General features: G+C 39.2%; 1 protein-coding gene across 6 annotated transcripts in view; it reads right to left on the bottom strand.

Annotated features, from left to right (window-relative positions):
- Window positions 1-16,562, bottom strand: part of CENPF (centromere protein F) — a 42,771-nt gene extending 26,209 nt beyond the window's left edge. For 2 of the 6 annotated variants that reach the window (XM_080408431.1, XM_080408430.1), the window contains exons 1-8: window positions 16,148-16,562; window positions 15,305-15,508; window positions 13,721-13,917; window positions 11,368-11,483; window positions 9,205-9,296; window positions 6,169-6,433; window positions 4,452-4,654; window positions 1,902-2,027 (exon numbers count right to left, since the gene is read on the bottom strand). In XM_080408431.1, the coding sequence (XP_080264557.1) occupies window positions 1,902-2,027; window positions 4,452-4,654; window positions 6,169-6,433; window positions 9,205-9,296; window positions 11,368-11,483; window positions 13,721-13,917; window positions 15,305-15,466 (1,161 nt within the window). In that variant the 5' untranslated portion in view covers window positions 15,467-15,508; window positions 16,148-16,562. Of the gene's footprint in view, window positions 1-1,901; window positions 2,028-4,451; window positions 4,655-6,168; window positions 6,434-9,204; window positions 9,297-11,367; window positions 11,484-13,720; window positions 13,918-15,304; window positions 15,590-16,140 lie in introns of those variants that run through there. The other 4 variants (XM_080408429.1, XM_080408428.1, XM_080408426.1 and 1 more) reach the window with 4 other exon arrangements.
- Between the last annotated feature and the right edge of the window lie 1,179 nt (window positions 16,563-17,741).

Below are 17,741 nucleotides of genomic sequence, written 5' to 3'. Positions count from 1 at the left end.
ACATTTTCTGCAATGTGGCTCTGGCTTTCAGGTGCATGAACCTCCTGCACACAAGTCAGTGTATTTTAGGCAGTCATATCTGTGAAATGATGCCAGCACCCCTCGCATTCTGCTCCAAAGCAAAAACAGCGAAAAAGGCCCAAGCACTACCTACACCAGTAAGATATCTAGTAAACAAATAGCTCTTGTTTATCAGGGAAAGTACGGATGAGTGTGAAACTGTCATAAACAGAAAGCCCAGAAAGATCAATGTTAGTATATGTGTGCGTGTGTGTGTATATACATATGAAAAAAATAAAATCTTGCATTTTTCGGCCTAGAACCCAATATAGATGTCTGCAACTGCATTCCCACCCAAGGTGGTGACAGAAGCACTATCCAATTTAGAAAGGAAAGATGTGACACCAGCGGGGTGTCACAGTAGCTAGCTCTAGTAACTATTGTGGAGTAAAGTGTGTATTAGCTCCAAAGAGCTATTCTGCAAACCTCTGGTCAGGAGCATTTCCTAAGCTCATGCAAGGAGGCTCTTTGGACCCTAGTGCACTCCTTATTAATGAAGCAATGACTTCAATATTTTTATGTCCCAAAGCATTCCAGTAAGTATTGCTACAGCTGACGGACTGAAAAGACATTTCTAAGCCCTATGTGTTACAGTGTAAGAGAGAAACTGCAGAAAACCTTCCTTTCTTTAGATGAATGCTCAAAACAAACAAAAATAGTGCCTCCTCTAGTTTTAGACATCAAAAAATCAGTTATACATATCTAACCAAAAAGCGAAGGCTCCTTTCACTGCCAGCAGGCAAACACACAGCTCCAGAGTAAAGACCCACATCTAGGGCATCTGGAATAACCTGCCTTCTGAAGGTGCTTCTGTCTCTGCAGACTAGAGGCCTAAGTAACAAGCTAACACTGACACCTAAATTTCAGATGTCTGGAGTGAAGTGATATGAATCTCATCTTTTTAAGTTGAAGCTTGAATGGAAATATTTAAATAAAATTTGACAGAGAACATTGGCAACTATGCCCTGATGCAAGTGCAACTCTGAAAATAACCTGTGTTACCATCTCAGAACAAGGCCTGGAGCTTCTCAGGCCTTTCTGAAAGTCTATGAAACGCATTCCTGGACCTCACCTGCCTTCTAGAAACAGAAATGTAATAAGGAACACACCAGCAAGGTTTTACAGGATGCAGTTCAGTAGGACCAGCACCACTATCTAGGTTTCACAAAGGGAAGAAACCCTCCCTGAGGAAATAGCACAGATCGGAATTTCCACAATATTACACAAATTTGGATGCAAGACTGTGTAAAACAGACCCTTTAAATTGGACTTGACAGCCAAACATTATAAATAAATTAACATTAAACAAACTTCATAAAAGCCAGTAACAGATCACAAACGCTACAGAAAAGAGTTCTTCATGGTTAATGGCCTTGCTGAATAGCCTAGAATGACAGTATGTGGATTTATGTATTAGTCTGATGAAAGCCTTTTTCTTTCTAACTAAAAATAAGTTCTCCTTCACAGGAGTAGTTCCTGTGCATGGCACCTAAACTGCCTGAAATCCAAGCTCTCAGATATTGACACAAGCTGTAGCAACAAACAACCCATGTGGAGGATAACGTGCTGCTTCTCTGAAAGAAGATCTCAGAAATACCATATTCTTAAATGATCCCACTGAATAGAGAGGGCCAGATTGAGGACCCTGGGGGGCCTATCCGGCCCACGGGCCGTAGTTTGAGGACCCCTGCTCTATTGGGATATATGGTTTCAGATTTTCAGTTAACTTTGCAACTTTTAGCTTTCTATCAAATGTAATTACAATTAACTGAAAAGCATATACAGAAAATAAGCCATGTGATTTCATCTCCTCAGGAAGTCAAAAGTTCTTCTTGCCTTACCTGCTGGTATTCCTTCTCCTTTGCCTTTATCTTCTGTTCTAAAGACTGACGAGCACTCTCAGCGTTTTGTCTTTGGCAATTCAGTTCTTCCAACAATCTTTTCACCTTTTGCTCCATCGCTTGGACCTACAGTAATTTAGTTATCAATCACAAGTGTTAAAAATGCAAGCGATGTTTTATTTAAATGTATATGCATTCATATAAGACGACTAATTTCACCTACTAAAAATGCTCTAGCAGTCATATAATCTACAGCATAACTTGAGCTGGTACCATATGAATTCTTAGCAACCCAAAGTACTAACTCATACTTGCATATGTTAGTGAGCATACATATATATAGACAGAATTTATATACTTATATACATAGTTAGGTGTGTGTATATATATACATATATGCATATACACACACAAAATAATAAAATTTCTTCAGAAAAATCAATGGTTTTGACAGTCTACAGAAATGCACTGCATCTGACAAAAATAGATTATATTTTTCAGTACCTCAGGTTGCTATGAATTAAGAATGACCACTAACTGCTAAATAACGATACATCTGGACTGAAAATGACTGGATATTCCACTGAATTTCAGAGTGATTCAGCATATTTATTTGTATAGGAAAAGAGAGACAACTATCTTAGCCTACTTCAACAACAGAAGAGTTTTTCACAATTTAAAATGTAATTAAAAACAAAAAGTGTCTTAAGAAACAGGTAGTACTATTGGGGTGTCTGGTTATTAGGCACAGACTGCAGGGATTGTGAGCTCCTGCAAGATCACACGGAAACCTGCCTGCAGAAGGGTTGCAAACCTCACAAGATGTGAAAATACTTGCTAACACAGAGGAGGTCCTGTGGTTGAGGTCTGTGCACACAGTACACTGAAGTACACAAGGGGCGTGCCAAACAAGTTCAGGCTATGAGGCAGGAAACCAAAATCCAGAATCTCAATGCAGTTCTACATCCAAAGCCTGGGCAGCAGGCAGAGATTCAATTTCAGTGTGAGAAAGAAGAAACAGAACAGAAAGGAACAACCTTCAGATGGTGAGAAGGAACCTTCTGGAGAAGGTGCTGCACTGCACCTTAAGAACAGACTGCACCTCAATTCAAATTGGGCCAGTCAGTCCTACTCCTCCTCATCCCTCCCCAGGCACGTTCCCAGCGATATAACCTTGCTCCTTCCCTTGTGCTGGATTCAACAGCCCTTTGATTCCTTAGTAAAACAATTCAGCTCTCAAACCCATAGTAAATTCATAAGGCAAAATTAAATATGCAATACCCTTATCATTTAGGAGGTTGAATCAAGTCATTTGGAGAATCAAAAAGAAAGACTTTTTCAGAGCAACTGAGCTGCTAGGTTGGGTCAGCTGTCTTCCCACAAATTCACTCTGGCGACAGTGCCTTTACGTCGTCAATGGACTGTGTCAAGAATATGATTTTACCTTTCTCACAGCCAAGACTCCCCCCTAAACCAGTTCTCACAGAGCTAGCAATGCAAAAAATGTCACTGTTTCTCTTAACAAGCAGAACAATTAACCCTCAACATGCAAAGGGTTTTTGTTTTTTGAGTTTTTTTAAGGACCGATACAGAGTTGTGGGAAGCAGCAGTTTTCCAACATACTTCAGTAGTATGTAGAAACTCGCTGACAAAGATGGGTAACAGTTATTAAACCCTGAGAAGATACACACAGAAATGTATTTTTTCCTATCCTTTAGATGAAATCATAGTAGAAAAAAAAAGTAAAAAGATGGAATTATGATATCTGCGCACTACTTTCAAATTTGTCAAATGCTGTGAAAAAGGACTTTTGGAAGGTAATACAACTTGATTAATCAAGAGAACTTCTTACTCGTTACCTGCTGCAGACTGAATTGTATCATTTTAAACACTGGTGTCCTCCTCTTCTTTGCATGATTATGAAAAAAAATCTAAACCGCTTCACATTTATATATGTATGTATTTAAATGCACTGTTAATTCTTCACTAAGCAAATTGCACTATCCTTTTGTTTTTTTACTATGAATCCAGACTCTTTAGGATTACGTTGTGAAAGCCCATTTAGAAAGTATATAAATTCTCAATCTTGCATAGCATTTTTACCTAGGTTTTTTTTACACAAGTAATTTACAGTCCAAAGACTATGGTCCCACAACATCCTGTAGTATAAGCAACAGAAATGGATTTTCAGCCAGTTGCACGACAGTCTAGTTAGGGTCAGAACCTGCCAGCAGATGCCACTGTTGCTCTATGCAACTGGATCAGAGACTTCCCCCCCCCCCCCCCCCCCCCCCCCCAACATTCCAGTCTTGCCCAAGGATGAAAGGTATTTCTTCAGGTGGTATAAGAACCTTCCAGAAAATGGGAGACTGCTAACAAGTATTTATTTTTACAGGTAATACATATTAAACTAACACAGTTCTCAAAACTTGATCCTCAGCAAATGCTGAAAAACTTATCCGAGAACCTTGGTTCTCATTAACATAGCTGAACTTAATACGGGGAATGAATTGTAAGGACTGTTAGAAGATGTGTGATGCAACATCTTACCTGTGCATTAGCTTGATCAAGTTGTGTTCTCATTTGATTCAGTTTATCTCTGGTTTTGTTCAGAACTTTATCCTTCTCTGTTAACTCCGACTTCATTCTGTCCAGCTGCAGTTCAGTCTCTTTATGTTTATTCATATGGGATTTCTTCACTTCTTCCTGAGCTTGCAGTTGTTGTTCTAGGTCTTTAATAGTGGAATTTAACTCTGAGTTTTAGAAACAGTAAAGATTAAGGATACTTTCTGCTTTGAAAGGTACATTTTCCAGGTACTCACATTTCCACATTCTAAAATATTTAGTATGTTTGGTACAACCCAAGTTCCCAGCACAGAGAGACACCCTGTAAAATGTTCAGCAAGCTACAACAGAAGTTTCACTTCTCTTCTACTACCATGTCAATGACTAAAACTACCAAGACCAAAAGATAGTTGACTTTACACCAGCAATTTTCACTTCATAATATATGAGAACACAGCAGAATGTGAGGTCAGGCACAAATGCTGCACAGGCAAAGGTAATTTGTTCCTCTGATGGTTTGGTTTTGTTTGTTGTTAAGCACAAAGAAACATGTCATTTGACATTATTTTTTTTTTCCATTTTTAAAAGGAAAAATATCCACTACAAACACTTGTTTGGGGAATTTTAAGTCTCTGCTTCCAAGAGGCTTTCCAGCTATTGGGCATCTTTAAATACAGCATTTTCTATTTTAATCTTTGTCCTGGCCCAAAGCAGCACATGTATAAAATGAAACCAAGTGATCTCGTCACAATATGCATCAGGAAGTTTACCTACCAAAATCACAATACAATTTTACAGTAGAAAACATCAGCCAGCTACAGGGAGTGTTATCCAGAAATACTATTATACTACTATTAATTTTTGTTAAAACCCAACAAACATCTTCCTGATGCTGAATTTATAAGGCTTCCAAGCTGAAAATGCCTTCTAGACTGAAGTTTTACAAGTAGGTATTTGAATAAGCAGTTTGGAGAGTACAGGAAGCTGTAAAACACTCCTACAAGAAACAGGTGAAAAGCTGGTCCAAATAGTAGGCCTAAGTAAATATTCACCAAATCCACAACAAACCAAATTATTTGCTCTCTTCCAACTATCAGATATCATGAATGATTATTTCTTCATAACCATACGCACAATACAAGATCAGATCTTGCTTTCTTCATTTTTGCATCATACTTCATCCTGTGCTTCCAGTAACACCCATTATGGACCAACTCAGTTATGCATTAACCATGTTCAATCAATGAATTTTTAACACAAGTACTGCTCAGCCATAAATCTTAGGAGTCATACAAAATTAAGGAAGCAATATGATTTAACTTAACAGTGAGATATAGTGAAATCCTTAAAGAGTTTTTTAACTCTTAATTCCATTGCTCGTGGAACAATTCTCTTATGAAAGGAAAATGGCCTTCTCCAGTATGATGCCCGCTACCCACCCCAAAAATACAAACTCCTCCCTTCTAACTCTCACAACCCTTGTGTAAAAGATACCACAGCTGATGGATCTCTGTGTACTAGCTGATCATTGAAAACACACGCACCAGCAGCCCACTGGGCTAGCTGCCAAAGGCAACAACAGGTATCTTTCTCTTTTCCCCACTAAAGCACTAATTTCAATACCTCTCTTCTATCCACACACCAGCTTTCATGAAACCATATAGAAAACTGCCTCTGGGTTTTAAAGAAACTTATCAGATACCTTGGTTCTGTGCTCTTAGCTGGCTCACGAGTGAAGCATTACAATTCTCAGCAAACCTGTTGTCAAGCTCATTCTTCTCTGATATTATATTAGAATTTGGGGTTTGCCATAGAAAAGAGGATGTTGTAGAAATTCCCCTTCCAGGTGTTTCTCTATTTCTAGATGGTATCTTTTCTTGTTGCCATGAAAACACAGATGAAGAAGCCTGATGGCGAGCAATCTCCCTGTGACTCAAAGAGCTTTGAGGATGAGGCTGATTTATTTTCTGTGTTCAAGGAAAAAAAAGGATCTACCTTTATACAGCTCCATATCCAACATACAACAAAATAATTTATTAATAAGTAGAAAATAGGTTGTGGTCATTTCACATTTTTCTAACATCACATCATCCAGTGCAACCAGTGCAAACTACCGATTCATATAGTTGGGTTTTATACTATATAAATTAAACAACTTTAACCCAAATATCCAAGAATAGCTGATACTATAAAAACAAACAAGGATCTCCAAAAAAGCAGTCTGATCTGTGTGTCTTTACAAATAACATACCCAGATTTCTGTCTTTTTCAAGACAGATCCCATCATTTACCTTCTATGTTTTTCAAAATTGAAGCCTACATTTTTGCAGGCAAGTGCTGACAGGAGCCAGCTGCAAGAAATACAGAAGTCTAGACTAACATATCTGGTATCTGACCAATATTAATTTCTTCTAGACAAACACAGCTGAATTCAGAACAGACTTATTTAAACTCATACACATAGCATACCCAAAAATTGCAATAATAAAATGTGCTGGGTACCAGATTTCAACTTCTTCCTATTGAAAAATTAAACAGAGCCAAAATACTGGGTGTTTTTTTTCCACCTTAAGTGAAAAAAAAAACACAACAATAACAAACAGTAAAGCCCCTATTGTATGCTTTAACTGGATTTGCAAGTATCTGTCATTTGAATTATCTTTTTAAACTAAATCCCTAAACCAGGTAATACCCAGCGTGACTTCTCAGCCCAACCAGAGAATGTTATGTAGGAATAACTGTGCTAAGACCAGAACTCTACAGTCCAGAATGCTGCGTCCAATCGTGTAAAGTAACTTTATAGATAAAGAGCATGAAAACCTAACCATGCACGTAGTAATCATTACCCTTATACACCACTTAAATTTACAGGGTTTCTGAGACAAAAGTTTAAATCCAGGAAATGAAAGGGGATTAATATTTTTACTGAAATATTTCACTTGTACTTTCCTTTTTGGATCTGTTTGCATTTGGGCCTTTTTACAATACTCTTTAACAAGTTGTTCTGTCATTTAACACAGTATAGTGCAATAAAATAATTTTGTTCTGAGCCTACAGAGCTCGTACTACACCTCATGAAAAGTAGGAAAACTACCATTCCCTGTTTCCTCCCTTGATCCTCACTCATCTTTGTACCATTCACTTCTACCATATCTGTTTGGAAATTAAATGAACAGAATATGCAAGGAATATTCACGATGCGAGAGCTATTTGGTTATATATAGGCAAAAGATATTTTCCAACTAGGTCTTAATTCTTTTCCTAATAAAACCCTCTTTTCCATTGCTAAACATAATATTGAAGTTTCCAGAGAACTAGCCATAATAATTACTGAATTGTTTCCTGGAATCACATCATTAAGTTTGGAGCCTGAATATACCAGGTACACATTTTTTCAGATTACATTTTCCCAGGTGTGTTACTTCAGGTTTTTGTTTTGTTTGGGCGTTTTTATGCTTAATTTTACTTACAATCTTAATTATTGCAATTATTTAGTATTACAAAATACTATGTGGTCTTCAGCCATATTATTCAACTCTTTCAGATCACTAGTTAATATGCTGAATAGCACAGTTCTTTTTATCAATGTGTTTCAGGCTTCACTGTTGATCATTCACCAGCTGTAAAAACTGACCATTTGTTGCCACTGCCCTCAATTTTTACCTTTAAATTCACATAAACTCCTCCCCCTTTTGAGAACTGTTGCATTTTTTCAGTGTTTTGTGGATATCTGGCATTATACTGAACCATACAACTCACACACTCTGATTTATTCTTAAAAAAAATATAAAAACTCTGAAAAATACTTGAGGCTTGATTTCCCTTTACAAATAAATGGTTGTTGTTTTCTCTATATACCATACCTACATTTGCATCAATAAATGTATTGTTTCTAATAATTTGCCCAGGACAAAAAGTTGGCCCTATTAAACTTATTTCCCGAAATCAGCACTGTAAGCTTTTTTTTTAAACAAAAAAATTGCATCATACTTGTCACCTTCCAGTATCAGGAGAAGAATGAAATAAGTTGCACATCACAATCATTCAGCATTCCCATACTGCAGTACCATATCAGTTCATGGGTAAATATTATCTGCATCTGGTGATTCTTTTTATTACTATTCATTTTATCAATCTATTTTAAGACTACTTCTGATTTTAATTTCAGGCTGTGCCATAGACTGAACCCCAGTAAAGGCTCTGGTATAGAAAACTTTTAAAGTCTTTAAATGGTAAATACCAAATAAAATAAAAAAAAAATATTTCAACTTTTCTGCAGTGGCCCTTTTTCCCTTGAAGGCTTTCATATTTTAGTCATCTGTTGGCCTCGGAGATTCCTTGATGTAGTTCCTACTGCTTAGGTGCTTGAAAAATGTACTAGTTTTTATTTTCTAGGGGTGTTATTTTTCATAATCTTTTCAAGGCTATTTTATTATCCTATCATATTTAACTCGGCAACACTGACACTGTTTTCTCTTGTCCTTGCTTGCACAAGACTTTCAGTTTTTGAAGGATGTGTTCTCATTTTTAATGTCCTTTTCTTTGCTATTCAATTATGCTGGCTTTTCTGGCTTCTCCAAGATTACTTCTGAATTGCAGTACACACAGATTAATTCTCTTCTTTAAAAAAATTACAGTTTAAGTGATGTAGAACATCACTAGTTTTCCACTCCATTTTCCAAGTTCACTCAGTAGTTATTTTCTTAGATATCACACATCAAACTCTCAAGATATTTACCTTAACCTGGATCGTTCTCAGTTCTAATTCTAGCTTTTTTCTTTCTTGTACTTCTTTCTTGTATTTTTCTTCTAGTTCCTCAAACTTAGAATCTACAAAGATACAATGAATACTTGTTCATAATCTAACTTATTACATAGGTAATCTTCTCTAGCCTATTGCTAAAACAGGAATGATAAAAATGAACAGCTATCAGCAGCGTCAGATCATGAGAAAGAAACAACTGTATATACAATATGTTCAGTCATTTAGGGCCTCCAAAGTACACTGGTGGGATATCTGGAACTTGACATTAGAATGAAAACAAAACCGTTAGAAGTATCCAGTGCCAGAAGCATTTTTTTAAAAAAAATGTGTCTCTAAAAAATATGTGCATATATATAATATATATAAAATAAAAAACCCAAATATACATGTGTTACATTATATATACGTGTACATATAGATCATATACTACTATTCTTTTATAATTTGTTTATTTTTCTCCCGGCAGCCTAATAGCTTTAATATCACTAAGAAGTGACCAGAAAATAAGGCTGGATTTTTTCCCCTGAGTTCCTTTCAAATGCAACAGTAATTGGACAAAGAATTTATTTAGGAATCTTCCCCTGAAATCATAAGAGGAGCATATTAGTCCAAAACAAAAGTCTTGCTTCTCTTTTCTTGAATTTTTATATAATTCTACAACTCTCTCAGGAAAACTCAAGAATACAAAGCACTGTAGCATTCTAGAGAACAGCCGAGGGAAGTGATTTTCCTACTCTGCACTGCACTGGCACAGCCGCACCTCAAGTTCTGTGTGCAGTTTTGGGCACCTCAATACAAAAATGACATCAAACTGGTAGGGTATGCCCAGAGGAGGGAGACCAAGATGGTGAAAAGCTTGAAGGGCAAGACTGGTGAGGAGCAGCTGAGGTCACTTGGTTCAGCTTGGAGGAGAAGGCTGAGGGGTGACCTCATCACAGGCTACAGCTTCCTCAAGGGGAGCAGCAGAAGGGGATGTGCTGATCTCCTCATGCTGGTGACCAGCAACAGGACATGAAGAGATGGAATGAAGCCACATCAGAGGAAGTACAGACTGGATGTTAGGAAAAGGTTCTTCACTGGAACAGAATTCCCAGGGAAGTGGTCACAACACCAAGCCTGTCAGTATTCAAGGATCATTCGGATGACGCTCATTGTCATATTATCTAGTTTTAGGTAGTCCTAAAGGACTAAAGGAGTCCTAGAGGAGCAGGGAGTTAGACTTAATGATCCCTATGTGTCCCTTCCAATTTGAGGTATTTTAAGATCCTAAAGAATTTAAGACTCTAGCTTTCAAAGGAAAAAAAACCAACCAGTTTTAAATACAGTTATTTAAATCATTTTAATTTAATCCCCATTTCAGGAGTACCAAACTTAGTGGATTGCTTGATATTGCCAACTCCTGTACCCCTTTTCAGATACATACAAAGAAATTAAAAGGAACCAGAATGCAAGAAAGTATCAGATTTCCCATCAGAGTAAAATTGAGATGCCAAACTCACAGAACATCTGTTTGCAAAGAAAGAGGTGAACAGCACACATAATATTGAACCCATTGAAGTTTTTCAGCATGGACAGCATAAGGGTGTCTGACTACAGAACAGTTCTCCAGTTAAGGAAACTACTTTTTACTCTTCAAGTTCATTCAAATATTTTAAATATATTAGAAGATGGAAGTGATGCTTTGAAAAGGATACCATACATAAATTGTGCAGATTTTCATGCACAGTAGTAGGCCAAATAAAAAATAATTTCCTAAGTTATTCCATGACTGTTGACTGAAGTTCTGTTAAAAGTACCCATGGTACATGAAGGAAGAAGTTTAGAAGTTTGCTCTTCACTATATGAAGAGAAGAGCTGACACTAGGAACAGGCAACCCGTTGATGGATATTGCTATTACTGTTGATGTCCATCAATGTAGTGCTGAAAAGATGTAATATTTACAGTAAGTGTTCAATCTGCATTAATAGTTTTTAAACATCAAATTATCATGCTGTGAATCAGACACTCTCATAATAAGCTATATAATAGGAACTAGGCAAACCAGTATGAGTGTAATGTTCAAAATACTCCTCCACCTACCAAGAAAACTGTCAATTAACTATCTATGCTAGACGAAGAAGAAAAAAGTAATTTACCATTATGAATTTGAACTGGTGTTAAAGGAGCATTAAAACTTTTTTGTGGAGTGCCACTACATGATAAGTCTTCTGCAACTTGTGTTGGCTGACTTCTCTCAAGCTCATATTTGTACCTGTTTAGGAAAGAAGCAGCAGCAGAAATTAGTAATGGAAACTAAAAGGTTAATTATCTGTTTTTAAGAGCCCGAAATACACAAATGATACAAGTCTAAGAACTTAGTTTAAAGATCAGGTCAAGATACACCCATTAAAAATTTTTAGATACTATAACACAGAAATATGAAGAATATATTTTATTCAGAGTTCCAACATATTTAATCAATTGTATAGGAGCCAAGGCTAACATACAAACAACCCAACCCAAAGCAGATGAAAATCAGTTAGATCTGCTCAAGGTCTCAGTGCGTGAAGATGTGGTCCAGCTAAACACACCCAAATCACTGCAAACAATGATAACACAAAACTCTACCTCTTCAGTAAGCATCTTTATGGTAGGAAACATACTACTTTTATTCTATGTTATGATACTGTGCGCTTTGAGAAACCTATGCATACCTCATGAAAATGGAAGGCAATACTCTCCACCCGACTGTATTTTTCATGTGTATCATTTACATGGCTACCCAAAACACCACAGCAAGACTATCCATTCTCGTGACTTTTGTAAGCATGAAGAGTTACAAGCTCATCCAATGAAACCAGATAACTGGTTAGGAGGTTATACACCAACTTTTGTCCTGCTCAGGGAGCACAGGTCGATAAGACAATGGTTCCAAGCCGCAGCCCACTACATTAGTGACTCTACAACTTGCCTTACCATTTTCCCCTCCCTTTCACAGCACAACACCAAGAACTCCTCTCCCAGTGGATTATCAGTTGCTATGAAGTGGTAAATAATAAGCTACCAGCATAAAACAAAACTGAACCAAATCCAAAACCAATACCAATTGCAAAGATTAAGCTACACATAGTAAGAGATGATCTTTTCTAGTGGACAGCTATGCAAAATAATATAATGGGAAGGAGAGAATTCAGTAAACTGGGCTTAATTTTGGGAATGGATAAAGGGAACACATACCATTAGCTCACAACCTCTCCAGCCCAACATTTGACAACAGATAGAGAAAACATGAGTGTGGCTCTATCAAGCCTGCTGAATCTCACTAGGTTCTTTGACAGATCTCAGCAGGTCTTTACACAAAGCTGGTGTTTCTACACGCCAAAAACTGTTTTGTTGACATTTAGAATCTTCTCACAGCAGTCAAATACTTCAACTATCTTTAGTTTTCCCAAAGGCAGGGGAAGGGGGTGGGCAAGGGGAAAAACCAGAAAGACCAGCACAGCTTCCTCTTTATTTGTTTCTACTGGGACATGTATGAGGCATACCATCCAAAAGTTAAAGGAAGCAGATACACTTCAGGCCATTAAAAGAAAACAAAAACACAAAAAAAATACCCACATAAAACCAAAACATTAAGAAACCTGGCATCCCAGACTTCCCCCTCTCTGTGACAGTAATTCTGCTTAACTAGCACAACAGTTCACTGCATAAGTAGGATACTTGGCCTTACTGACACAAAGTCTCAGGAATACTTTTACTACAGACACTCTGTTCTTGAGTATGAGAGCAAGTTTAACAGATGACAACATCCACTTCACTACGGGCAACTGTTCCATTTGTGTAACACCCTCAGATGAAGGATTTTAGATGTGTCTGCATTACAGAGGATGCTTTTACTGTATGAATTGCATTCCACATCTACAGACAATACACACATACTGTCTCAGTAGTAACTCTTTAGAAGCTGAGGTGTTATGAATTAGGCATCTATTTACCAAAGCAACTGGATTCATTCACATCACCATTGTTTTTGGTAGCTTCCTCTTCTACTCCAATAGATGTACATGCCTCCTCCTTTCAGTGATCATATTTTATTGGTAGACTTGATCTTACAGACTGAACTATCCATGTACTTCCCTTGCAACTCTAAGATCTTTGCAGGTTACTTTTGCCAGTTCTGCTAACATTTTTGTTTGGATTTAAAAAAAAAATAAAAAACCCACACACACACAGAATGGATGGCTCCTTTTTCATGTAACAATGCAGAATTCCCTCAGAATTAAACAGGGTCTATAAGTGCTCACTGCTTCAAGTGGCACACAGGTTTATTTAGAAGTCCATGTATACGTATGTGTATGTAAAAATAGGTCAGTATTTTAAGATTTCAGTCACAAAATCTGAAGTATGAGATGAAGAGAAACTAAAAGACTGCAAAGGCTGCATTATAGGAGCAAAACATGAGAAAAATAATGATTGTACATGGGTTAGAGATGTACAGCAAGTCCTCACCTTTTCAGTTCTTGTTCTAGCCTTTCGATATCTTTCTTGCAGGAATTCAGCTGCCCTGACTGAATGTTGACTTGAGATTCTTTTAGTTGAAGATCATATGAAATTTTCTGCTTTGCTTTCTCAAGATTATCACACAATTCCATCAAGCTCTGGTTCTCTCTTTTTAGTGTTGCAGCTTCATTTTTTTCATTTTCAACCTAGTTGGAATATAGACCATTAAAAAAAATGTCTGAAGTCCCCTCTGCACTTCTGTGCAATTATTGTTTTAATAACACAAAGTTTACATACTGTTATTTTATTCCTAGCATTTCAAAATTCTGACAGCATTGAAAAGCTCAGATATACACATTGTTAAAATATTCCTGGGGGTGGGGGGGGGTGGGAGGCAGGGAATCCGCATTTCCTAAAATTCAGCTGAGTGATATTAGTAATTTTTGTTTACTGACTAGACACAAGCTCATCAAAAAATTCATCAGTCCTGAAATAATCCACACTAGTCTGCATTCCTCACCGATCATCTCACTTCTCTTTCCAGCCCTATCAACTTTAGCAATCAGAATACCTTGACTCACTAAAAGAATGCACAATGATTATCAAGAGTCACAGCTTTGAAACAGGAAATAGAGCCTGGAAGTAGAGATGTCATTCTCCTTCCCTCCTAAGGGGCAGGCTACAGTCTGGCTACATCTTTGTGCAACATTATTATTTTTGACTGAAAAGTAGCAAGCATTAGTTGCTGTTTCCAAGAGTTTTCAAGCACATATATGTTTCAGAGCCCCCTTTTTGTTTGTTTGTTTTTGTTTGGGGAGCACAGCACTTCCTCTGGATGGTTGAAATAAGTACTTGGAAATTCACAGGAAGAAACCCAAAGAAAACTACTAGGCTTAAGTTTTGCTAGCAAGTTGCAGCAGCCTAAACGAAATAAATGGCAACCTTTGTAAATTGCCTCTGAGCTGTATTCAAACATTAAAAAACAAAATTCAACCAAATTGGTGACTTCTGAAGAATTGCAGGACCCTGATGAAGAGTATCGTTGATTTCTAGAGTCTGATGAGGTTTAAAATTACAGCCCTGAAAAAGAAAACCAAATCCCAAAATGCCGTCTCTACAAGGGAAAAAAAAAAAATAATCATAGTTACATAAACTAAGGAAAAGGTGATATGTATCTGCAGGCAAGGCGAAACAGTAAGAGACTGTCAGCTGTACCACTGTTATATAAAACTGGTCTAGTCACTATCAAGATTTAACAGGTGTAACAATAAAGTTATTTCTTTTCCTAATCATTAAGAGACATAGGAAAGCCTCAAACTAAACATAAACACCTGCAGATGGACAACCATGCCAAACACAGAGAAGAGGCAGGAATTCTATTAACAGTCAAGAACTAAGCAGGAAGGAGAATATGATGAGTATGAAGTAAGATGAAGATAAGCAGTTTATAGTTCTATGCTACCTTTTTAGTCAGCCAGCAGGAAGAAACAAAATGCTAACCCATTCCTAAAAACCACCAGGTAATAAATCTTTACAATTGTGTTTGGCATGGAGACTGGCATTTTAGGAAAATGACCACAGTATTTATGTTACCTTCTGTTTCTGTTTTTGCAAAGCTGCCTCCAAAGACTCTAACTGGAATTGTCTTTGCTGACGCTCCTTTTTAAGCTTGTCAACTTGACTTTCCAGCTCATGAATCTTCTGAAGGACTCTGGGGGACAGCCCTTCTTTCCATTCCTCCACAGCCCAGCTCATATTGACAGGATTCTTGTTTAAGTAAAATGAATAGTACTCCTCCTGAAACACAAAGACAACTACAATTAGACATTGAATGAGGTTAAATATGCCTCTTTTTTAAATAAATTGCATTTTTTAAGCTTAGCAATGATTACAATAGAGTATTTCACAACTATGCTGGCTTCCTGATCTAAACATCCAGCAGCAACATTTAATAGTAGGTCCTATTTTGACTCGCCTCTGTCCAGTTAAGGCAAGATTTTGAAACCTCACATTAATCAACCACCTAACAATAACAGGGTTTACACTTTTATAATTGCATTTGACTGTTTTATTTCACAAAATTTCTCTCCACATCTTGTGTTGATATTCACGTTGCAGAAAGTCATTGGCACTTATGACTGCATAGCACTTCAGCCATGCTTAACCTGAAAGTTGTGAAAACCAATGGCTTCATTTTAGGTGGCAGCTATGCTTCTCTCTTTAGTTTTTCAAAGCAGTAACACTGAGCTCGGGGCACCGAGAATGCTCTCCACTGGCAGAAACTGCTGTATGACACTTAGCCCTTACATACAAGTTAGGCAGGCTCGCACGATTTGATTTTTTGTTGTAATGACTGCGCCTTCAGAGGCCCTGGCACGGACATACTTGCTCGAGACACCTGCACAGCTCAGAGACCACTTGTGAGAGACAACTTACCTCAGAACCACTAGAGAGCCGCGACGGACGGGCCGAGCTCAGCCAGGCCCGCGGGGCGTCCCGCCTCACTGCGTCTCACCAGGCCTCCGGGAGCGGCGCCCCGGGGCACACCGGCCCCTCAGGGGGACGCACGGCGCCCACCGCGCTCTCGGGGGAAGCCGGGGGCAGTGCCCAGCTAACGGCGCCTACCCGCTCCACTAAGGTACCACCTGACGGCGCGGAAGGCGGGCGGCCGCCTCGGGTTGTCTATTACACCCGCAGAGACAGACAGCCGGTGAGCGCCCGCCCGCTCGCTGTTAGACACCGACCGGGGTCTCAGTCAGTCAGTCAGTCACTCAGTCAGCCCCTCACCACCGGCGGCGACCAGCGGAACGCAGCCGGTCGCCGCGACAGGACGGGCCAGGACGGGCCGCGGTCCCAACCGCAATTTAGAGCTGCCGCTAACACCCGGCGGCCGTTTGTGCACGCCCAGCCAATCGGGCGCCCGAGCGCGCTGATTGGTCCCTCCGCGACGCCGCTCGCCAAGCGGACCTCGCCTCGTTAGCAATGAGGGCGCAGCGCCGGGTCTTCGGCCTTCGTGATTGGCTGATTCGGAATCATTCAAACTCCATTGGAGGTGGCAGCGCAGGGGCCGGGCGGAGGCGGTTCGTGATTGGCTCCGGAGGCCGTGGCCCATAGCTGGGCGGGGCGGGCGGACCTGAGGGCAGCTGTCAGGGAGTCTCTGGGGGCATCTCCGAGCGCTGCCCGCGTCTTCCCGCTCGGCGAAGGGCGGGAAGGAGAGGGCTGTGAAGAAAGCGCAGCCGGAGGGGCAGCAAGTGTCGGGGAGGGGGGTGCGGGTGACGCGGCACCGTCAGATCTGTGATCCCAGGTCATTTTCCCGCTCCCACAGAGAACCTGAGTTTTCAAAAAGAAAAGGGTCCTGATGATAACTCCGCCACTTGGGAAGATCTACAGAAGGATCACAGAGTGGTTTAATATTAAGCTCTGCCCAAACTGCTCCCGGGCTTGGGTTTTTTGAGGGGGGAAGAGGCAATTCAGCACAATATTGCACATTTTCTACCCCAAAATGGAAACACAAAGTAAACAACACTTTTTCTAACACGGATCGTAGAATGTAAGGCAACAGGGAAGGCATGAGGATTCTAAATCTGCCGTGATCTTCCCCGGGTGCCCGTGACTGGTTCGTGCACCCCTCCCTGCCCCGCGGCCGCCACCCTGAGGGGAGGGGGGCCCGGAACACAGCCGTGCTTGTTTTCCCTCAGAATCTGGGAATTACTGATTTGATTATCATTCCACCTAATTAAATATCTTTCCTCTCGTAATAATTCTGAGAATATTTACTCAAGTACTGTTCTTTTAATCATATTAAGGAAATTCAGTTAAACAAATCTTCCCTCATAAGTTCAAATGCTCGCCGATCAGCGCGCAGGAGCTCCGATTATAAATAAATACAGTGCCACAAACTCACCAGCACATTGTTATAAAATCTCTAAACTAGCTCCAGAACAAAACAAGCCATCGAATTGGTGGAACCTATCCATCATAAATACTTCCTAACAAATGAAAATTAAAAAAACAAAACAAAACAAACAAA

This window comes from Falco punctatus (assembly GCF_963210335.1).
Source record: "Falco punctatus genome assembly, chromosome: 12".
Lineage (NCBI taxonomy): Eukaryota > Metazoa > Chordata > Aves > Falconiformes > Falconidae > Falco > Falco punctatus.
Note: the sequence above shows the minus strand (reverse complement) of the source record. Positions and strands in the feature narration are given on the sequence as shown.